This window comes from Falco biarmicus, chromosome 1, assembly GCF_023638135.1.
Source record: "Falco biarmicus isolate bFalBia1 chromosome 1, bFalBia1.pri, whole genome shotgun sequence".
Taxonomy (NCBI): Eukaryota; Metazoa; Chordata; class Aves; order Falconiformes; family Falconidae; genus Falco; species Falco biarmicus.
The window spans coordinates 21,704,164-21,712,976 of record NC_079288.1 but is presented as its reverse complement, the minus strand read 5'-3'; the positions used below and the strand labels follow the sequence as shown (position 1 = coordinate 21,712,976).

At 44.3% G+C, this 8,813-nt stretch overlaps 1 protein-coding gene across 1 annotated transcript; it reads left to right on the top strand.

Annotated features, from left to right (window-relative positions):
• Positions 1-15: 15 nt before the first annotated feature.
• Positions 16-8,716, top strand: PRKRIP1 (PRKR interacting protein 1). Its single transcript, XM_056350846.1, has 6 exons — positions 16-172; positions 1,338-1,416; positions 2,821-2,921; positions 3,699-3,784; positions 5,444-5,511; positions 7,980-8,716. The coding sequence occupies exons 1-6, from the start codon at positions 53-55 to the stop codon at positions 8,093-8,095; spliced, it is 570 nt and encodes a 189-aa protein (XP_056206821.1). The 5' UTR covers positions 16-52; the 3' UTR covers positions 8,096-8,716.
• The last annotated feature ends 97 nt before the right edge of the window (positions 8,717-8,813 follow it).

Below are 8,813 nucleotides of genomic sequence, written 5' to 3'. Positions count from 1 at the left end.
GCGTCGCGCGCCGTGACGTGGCGGCGGGGCGGGGCGCGGCGGCGGCTGGAGCATGGCGGCACCCTCGGCCCCGCGGCCGCCCCGGCCCCGCAAGGAGCCGCAGCCGCTCGTCATCCCGCGCAGCGCCGCCGAGGAGCAGCGCCTCCGCCTCGAGCGGCTCATGAGGAACCCGGTGAGGGCACCCGCCGGGCCCCTGCCCCTGCGCGGGGCGGAGGGTCCGCGAGGGGAGAGCGATACCCCACCCCCCCACGCACCCCCCGCCGCGGGCTCCGTGAGGGCAGCGGGGCCGACACCCCCCGCCTCCGGTTCTGTGGGGAAGATGGACGGACCTTCTGCTTCCTCCTCCTCCCCCGGGTGCTTGAGGGGTGAGGGACCGGCACGGCACCCCCTTCCCCCTCCCCCCGCGTCCGTGAGGGGAGAGGGACCGACACCCCCCTCCGGCGGGGTCTGTGAGGAGAGAGGGGCAGACCCCTCTTCTCCTTCGCGGGTCCTTGAGGGGAGAGGGCCGACATCTCTCCTGGAGGGCAGAGGGAGCAAAGCCCACCACCCGCGGGCTCTGTGAGGGGAGAGGGACCCACCTCCATCCCTCTCCTTCCCGGGTCCGGGAGGGGAGAGGGGCCGACCCACCCCCCCCTCCTCCCTGGGTCTGTGAGGAGACAGAGGCCGCTCCCCCCTGCCCTGGGTTGCCATGAGGAGAGAGATCCTTCTCTGGGGGTGCAGGGTGGGCGCTGGCCCCTCAGTGCTCTGGCCGCTGTTTTTAAGGGGGGGGGGCATGACCCTGGTTCCTCTCACTGGGTGCTTTGATCCTTGCCCTGAGGAGGAGGTGTTTGCCAGGTGGAGTCTCACCCTTCGTGTTCGCTGGAGGAGGCTGAGATGTCCCTGCACTGTGCTCTTCCTCTGACCTTGCACCATGTGTTCTCCCTTCCCTCCTCTTCCCTGTCCTCCGTAGATCTGGCATGGAAGGTGCACAAATGCCTTTCATCACTTCCCAGGCTACTGGTAATGGGAGTATACTCAGTTTCTGCAAGTGCTTGGAGGCGCTGACTTGCTTCCTTCTAGTTTGCATACTGAAAAGAAGCACAGACACTCCTAATCCTCCTGGGGTTTGTTGACCTGCAGGCCTGAATGTGAGGGAAAGAGAGGATACCTTCTGAGCCTCCTTTTCTGTCTGCTTCTGATCCCTATGCATGAAGAAATGACTACAGCTGTGCTCCTTCTGAGATCTGTCAGCTGATGGAAGAGGCTGTTGTCAGACATATACCACCTTTCAACAATGTGTTAAAATTGCAGACTTTGCTCCTAGAAGATACTGATGACTGGTTGGTTTGTTCTTGCAGGAAAAGACTGTACCAATTCCTGAAAAACTGAATGAATGGGCACCACGACCTCCTCCGGAGTTCGTTAGAGATGTGATGGGTAAAGATATTATTCTTCAGATAACTCTAGGGTCAGCTACATTAAACTTAGAAAAGTGTTTAACGGAGAAGGCCAGAGACGGTTTTCTGTTGTTGCTCATTTTGCTGGAGAAAAGAGGTATGAAATGTGCTTCGAGAGCCGCTTTTTCAAGTTTTGTTTGGTTCTTGGGTTCTACCTTTCTGCTTGTCAGAATGCAAAGTGAACAATGCCTGTGGCACTCTGGCACGTGGACCGCATGCAATGAAATAAGCTTCTGCTCTGGTGATGACAAGTAAATGGTAAATGATGATAAGTAAATCTGTCCTTTCCACGGGTCTGAGAGTGCTCTGGAAGCTTATAATTATGAAGTCCCTCTTTTGACTGCTTTGAGTCTGAACCTTGGGCAGTGAGAAGCAGACACATGCAGTGGCTATGACTGTACGTGGTCGGGTAAGCTGGCAGCTCTGCAAGGAACCCGAACCAGATGTTACTTTTACCTGCAGGGTTTAAATGTAGCAGTTGTGGTATAAATTGTATCTGCATGTAGAAGTTCTGTCTTTCTTTGGGACCTTCATCATTATTAATGATCCTTTCCAGAGGCAGACTTGTTCTTATTTCAGAACAATTGATCTTGGACTAAAGCTTTTATATGCTTCTGAATAAACTGTTCTGCTTATTGTAATTCCCTCATGGCTTTTTCAAATAGCTTTGCTGTGTGCTTGTGTTGAACTGTCTTGTTTTTCTGGAAGCGCCTGACGTGCTGGGATTCTGTTGGTATCAAAAGCACCCCTATTGCAGTCCCAGCTGCCATGTTTTAATTACTAGGTGTCTTCTTTGAGGCATGTATTTGTGTGCTTTGCATTGAAAAATGGCTCAGGAGACAGGGGAAGAGAATGGAGTGTGATGTTGAAAGCTCCTGTGAGACTTCCATATGCAGACTGATGCCAGGAAGAGAGAGCTGTAGGGATTTAATTTATGAAGAACCAGTCAAAATCTGTCTTGCATGGGAAAGTATAATATGATGGGGTTTAGCACCTTTCTGATGACTTTTGGGTTTTTGTATGAGATGCTGAAAGTCAGAAGCAGCCTCAGTAGGATGTTTTAGCTTACCTCTCTCTGCCTATAAGAGAATGGGATGTGCATTTGATCTCTAGTTCTTTTACTGCCTCAATGTCCAGCTAAGACTGGATTCTCCCTAGGGGAATAATTGACCAGTAGAAACTACCGTGACCCATAAGTGTGTGGTTTCGCAGTTTGCTTTGGCTTTTGATTGTGAGTGATTTGAGCTTACATAGAATGGTGACACTCTCTCTGTTAGTTGGATTTTCAGCTTTCACGTGTCCTGCCCCTCAGTATCTAGCTGTAGTCATTTGTGAGCACCTGGTATATGTTATTTTCTAGTAGACTAACTCTTCTTTGTTGTAGGTTCCAGTGCTGGAGCTGGGAGTGGGGAGTTTCATGTGTACCGGCATCTCCGTCGGCGAGAGTACCAGAGGCAAGATTTCATGGATGCCATGGCGGAGAAGGTCAGCAGGACTCTCTGTAATGCTGCGCCCCCCCCCCCCCCCCCCCCCCCCGTCCTCGACCATGTGGTGTTCATTGCAAATCTTTGTTTTTCTTTTAAAGTCATATATGAATAATTCAGTTCTGAAACACCCCTTATCAGAGGAAAACTGTAGGAGTATGTGATATGTGGTGGTGTTGTCAGTATTGAAACATTTGGTGCTTTGTGTCAGACGTGCTCCATCTTCTCTGTTCACTGGGGTCCTACCACACAGTAAGACCGCATGTGAATGCGTGTGTTCTCAGATTGGTTTGAAAATGCTTTAAAAACTAGAAATCTCTAATATCACGGTCTTGCACAGATAGAATCAAAGCAAGTGCCTGTGCTCGATCTATTCCTTTGAAGTCTTGGCTGAGTCAAATAGCACCTCTTTCAGAGAGCATTATTGTTATACTCTCTCTTGGCCAAGATGAGTCCTTTGATTAATGCTTGTGTCTCAAATTATTCTCTTGTTTTTACTGAAACATTCTGTAGGGTAGAAGCCCAACCTCCCTCATCTGTTTTGGTGAGGATTTCTCCCTCTAAAGGCTTCAATGTTTGGCTCAGGCTGCAGGTTAAAAATGCTGTCTGTACAGAAGTCATTCCTTGGAATATGACTTTTGTATAAAGAAGCCGGACAAAATCTGGGAAAGCTCCCTTCTGTATTTTGCTAAAAGACTTCTCCCTAAAAGGACATGACTTTAAAAAGAAATATTTTAATTTAGATTGTGACCCAAGTATGACCTGTGATCAATTACAGCAAAGACTAGATGAGGAATTCCAGAAGAAACTGGAGAGGAATAAGATGATTGCAGAAGAACAAACAGCAAAACGCAGAAGGAAGCGGTAAGGGCAGATTGTTCCCAGGAGGCTTGACATGGAAAACCCTCATGCCCCGTGCCTCATCTGTAGCTGCACGCTTGGATAAATGCTATCATTCTGTGTCTACACCTATCAGCTGAGAAGTCTGGCTGTGGAAATTAACTTTAATGTCATTGTTTGGTTGCGAAAAGTAGCTGTAAATGTGACAGGCTTTGCTGGCATGGTTAATTTTCCATGTCATCACTAGCAGGATAACTTTTGACTGGTTGAGCAGCTTTTGCTGACCTGTGATGTTGACTGCAGCATGCCTTACTGCATTATTTGTTATAACAATGTCAGGAATGGTCTGTGTGTCCATCTGGGTTAAATAAATACCTGAAACAGCTGACACCGAGCAGCTTAAGTGCAAAACCGGGTGCTGCTTAATGGGTGCACATATGGATTCGGACTAGCAGAGCGTGGTGGGGCCTGATGCTGTCCTTCATACACTGTCAGTGTGACTAGTCTGATTCAGTCTGTGACTACTGAAAAGGCCACTGATGGGTGCAGTATTGTTAAAATCAGTAGCTGCTTCTACCTACCTCATTGAAATGTCTGGTAGGTCAAGTCTAGTAAGTTAGATGGAAAAATTAAAAAATATTAAATCCATCCTTCTCTTAAGTTTTAGAAGGAAGTGAAATGGTTACAAGATTGATACTTTCAAGAAATAGACTGAGCATTGTAATGCAGTGATACAAGAAGTTAAATTTCACAGTCTGTGTCTACCATACATTTCAGAAGTAGCAGGGTATCATGGCTTGGCTCTTTCAGAGGGTCTGACCCTGAGCAGCCTCTCTCTTGCTTCTTTGAGGAGTTTACATCTTGTAGCTGAGAGTTGCTGCTGAAGAGTCTGTGCAAAGTGACTCACTGGCATATTAGCACAGAAGTGCACAACACAAACACTGTTGCCATTTTACTTTAATTTAGTGTGGTCCAACAGATGGCCAGCAAGTCAGATCTGGCCTGTTGCCTTTTCCCTGGCTGAGACGGAGAGCAGCTGTTCAAACAGCAGACGCTGCCTAAACACTAACACCTCCTTGTCCCCCGTCTATATAGTCTAGTGGTGTAGGTTACCAAGTGGCTTTGCCCTGTAGGAGCCCCTCTAAATTCCCCCACCACCCTTTCTCTTCATCCTGACCTAGGGCCTAACATATTGATGAAGTACAGCCAAAAATAAAGGTCAAAGCATACGGCATTATTTTTTTTTCAGTTAAAGTCTGTATTCCTGGTGATGATTTAATTATTTTTTTCCCCAGTGTTCACTTCCAGCAGTCTGGGTTTCAACACTATTTTGTCTTTTTTATTAGGCTAGGTAGCTAAAATGTAGGGGCAGTTTTATTTTTGTTCCTTCTGTGTTCTTGGAGATTCTTGCGTATCATATGGTTTTGGTTGCAGTGGCGTCATGGAAGGCTTCTAAAAAAAAAAAAATTCCATTAGACTAGAAACAGCATAGAAAAGTTTCTGCTCATCCCATGTCTAAGTTTGCTCTCGCTGAATTTTCAGTTGAGGCCAAATTTAAATTGAACTTCTCTTCTGATGTCTGCTTTTCCAAGGTGTCTGTAATATGTTCTTATCAGTGTATGAATGTGCAGAAGCTTTACAATGTTGGATTTTCAAGAGAGTCTTTTTTTCTTTGCTTTATAGCCAGAAGTTAAAAGAGAAGAAACTGCAAGCTAAGAAAAATAAACTTGAACAAAAGAAGCAGGAAAAAGGTCAGTGAAATTTAGTCTTCTTTTCTCAAGCCTTAGTTCTGTTTGCTTATTGAAGCCTAGAAGGGTTTGTTCCACCCCCCACCCCAAGCGTTCTCAATACATGGAAAGGAAGGCTGAGCCTTAAGCTTGTTATTTTAGCTAATGTTTCAAAAGTCCTCTTTGAAAGCCATTTATGTTGAGATTTAATCTTACAAATAACTTGGTTGTTTGTGAATATTTTCCCTTTATTAGGGGAAATTTTGGACAGCAAACATTGGAATCGGAGTTTTTTGATTGTGGATATTTTGCCCCAGCTATTCTGACAAACTACAGATTTAGAACATTTTCTGCTTAAAAAGGCAGTATTGTTAAAGGCTGTTCTTTTTTCAAGTATATTTTGAGTGTGTATGGGAAAACAGGTGGAAAAAAAACACAGCTTGAACAGCAAGAAACTGATTTATGACTGTGTGTAAAAAAAATTGAGCCATCTCGGTCCCGTCTGTTCCACACAACTATTTTATTTTGCATAGAAATAAACTTGGAAAACATGACTGCCTCTGTTCTCCTGCAGTCTTGAAAATTAAAGTTCAGCAATGTCAGCGTAACTGCTCAAACTTTTGAATACCCGTTGCTTCCTTTCACTGAGTGTATCTTAGCTTAGTCTTTCAAATAGTGGATTAGCACACTGACTCTGTAGTAATTCTTAAAGTTACAGCAGTTTCTGATAATTCTGCTGCAAGAGTGACTTGTCTGACAGTTCTACCTTATTTCTGCTTTGCTTTTTCAGAACTGGATTTGTTTCAACTGAACCATTGCCAGCCTCCCATAGAAACATGGGAGGACAAATTAATCATTAGGTTAATTTTACTTGTGACAGCAAGTGAATGTAGCAGAGTGGATTTTTTTGGTGTTCTGTTTTGTTTCTGATTTTTTTAAAGCTACTCATTTACAAATTGTGACTGGAAGTAGAATTTTAAGTATGTGTTGACACAATTTTGTTAATTTTGAGTGAACAAAACAGAACACCCATCCCTTTAGGGAGTGACTGGGAGAGGGGTAGCTGGATATGGGACTGCCATATGCCATTGCTGGGCTGGAGTGGTTTTGTTTGGCACAACTAAGTCATCTTCTGGAAGCTAGAATCCAAACTCCCTTGTCTTTAGAACAGTTCTTAGCTCTTTACAGTTTGTGGTTCTGTATTTAAAATAATAAAAGTAAAAAAAATCAGCCATCAGGGATCTGCTTGGTAAAGTAGTAGGGAATAAAGCCCTGGAAGGAAGAGGGGCCCAAGAAAGCTGGTTAATATTCAAGGATCACCTCCTCCATGCTCAGGAGCGAGGCATCCAAACAAAGACAAAGTCAGGCAAAAATGCCAGAAGGCCTGCATGGATGGTGGAGATAGAAGCCTCCTGCTAGCCATCTTTAGTCTACTGAGAACAGGCTTGTCTTCTAGGTTTGTGTGTCCTGGCGTTGAGATCTGAAGGTTTTTGGAAAGTAATTGAAGTATATTTGTTGGATATCGTAGGAAAGCATTTATCTTCCTTTTTGAATCAATAAATAAAACCTCTGAGTTGCCAGCTTTCACCTTTGTTGTAGTAAAAACATTAAGAATAAAGGTTGGCGCTGAGTAAGGTCAGCTGTTGAAGGTGCATTATTATTCAGAGCCCTAATAAAAAATGAAAGTACAGAACTTAACCACGTGGTGGCATCAGACCACTGATGCTGAATCGTACATCTCACTGGTCAGAACTTGGCCTGAGAAACAGCAAAGGTGCAGGAGCCACTGGGAGCAGAAGAGTGGCTAAGTCATGCTTTATGCCATACCTATTTTCATTATCTTTTACTTAATTTCTAATAGGTGTTTTCTGGTCTTCCAGCAAGCTTCATGAGTTTTCTGTGACCCTTGTTAATCTTACACGTATCTTAACGAGTTCCTGTACTTGCAGTATACCAAACAGTCTGTAAAAAGTTCATGGCGCCTTGTGGAGTTTCTGTAAACTTGGGTAGGTGTAGAAATAAACTGAGTCTTGCCCATGGCTTCCCAGTGCCTGCATTCTTTGACAGTACTCTGTGATACTTGAAAGTTCATGCTGACTTGCAGAGGTGAGACTGGGAATGAGATAACCTATTGCCTCAGCATTTTACTACCTCTGAAATAATGTTCTATAGGAGGTGGAGTTGCTTAACGATCATCTTGTCACAGTGGTAATGGTGGAGGTAAGGGAATATTCCTTCTAGGGAGAACTTGATATTCTGAGCTTTACATCACTCGGTAGAATTAATATAACCTGATACATGTTTCCTTAGTAGGGACTGCTTTGTTGTGAGATACTTAACAAGGAGAACACATGGGAATATGTTACCCATCCGTACTAATTAGTGTCACCGACTACACATTTGCTTAGCACCTGAGACTATTTTCTTGTGAAATACTTAACAAGGAAGACATATGGGAGTATGTTATCTATTCATCCTGTTTGTATTTTTAGAACCTGATCAATCTCAAGAGCAAGTCAGCAGCGAAGATGATGAAGAGGATAGCAAGGAGGAGGAAGAGAAGGAAGATGATGCTGAAGAGCCGAGTTTTGTCATGGGAAGAGGATGAGGCCTTTCAGGGACAGCTGGAAACACTGTTCATTGCTTTATATTCAAGAGCATGAAAGTCTTCATCTCAGCCAAGCAGAACCCATTGGCGTATGTTGTATCTGCTTAACGGTGAATGACCTTCGTGTCACAGGCCCAAGAGATATTGATAGAGAAATGCCAAATAAGAGATTTTTTCTTAATTGCTTGTATAACTGCTGTGCAGTCTGCTCTAAGTTTGCTCTAAAGAGTCAGCCATAAGTCTCTGTGACCCTAGAGTTCTTTCTAACATGGCCCAGAGTGTTTTTCTGTCTGAAAGCTAAAATATATCCATTACCATTTAAGGCAAATATTACTGTGAGGGCTACATATTCTACTTACGTCAAAGCTGGTAGCAGTGGGATATATGAATTTAGGGGAAGAGTTTAACCTAAAGTAGAAAAGTGGTCTGTAGCCAGATTCTCCTGCACTGTGAGTGTTCTGAATTTGGGGTTTTGTATGGGGTCATCTCTAACCCAAAGAATCAGTTTATGTTGCTAGACAAGTTCTATAGATTTTTAAGCAGGATCCCTTTTTTATTGCTAAAATTTTCCCTATTACTTTTCTTCCATGTTTTTTAAATTAATAAATGGGATGTGTTGGATTGTTCTGTCTTCCTTTTTTTTTTTTTTTTTAAGAGAATTTCAGTCAAATAAAGAGATGCTTGCAGTGCTGCAGGAAGGGACAGAAAGACCAAGTGA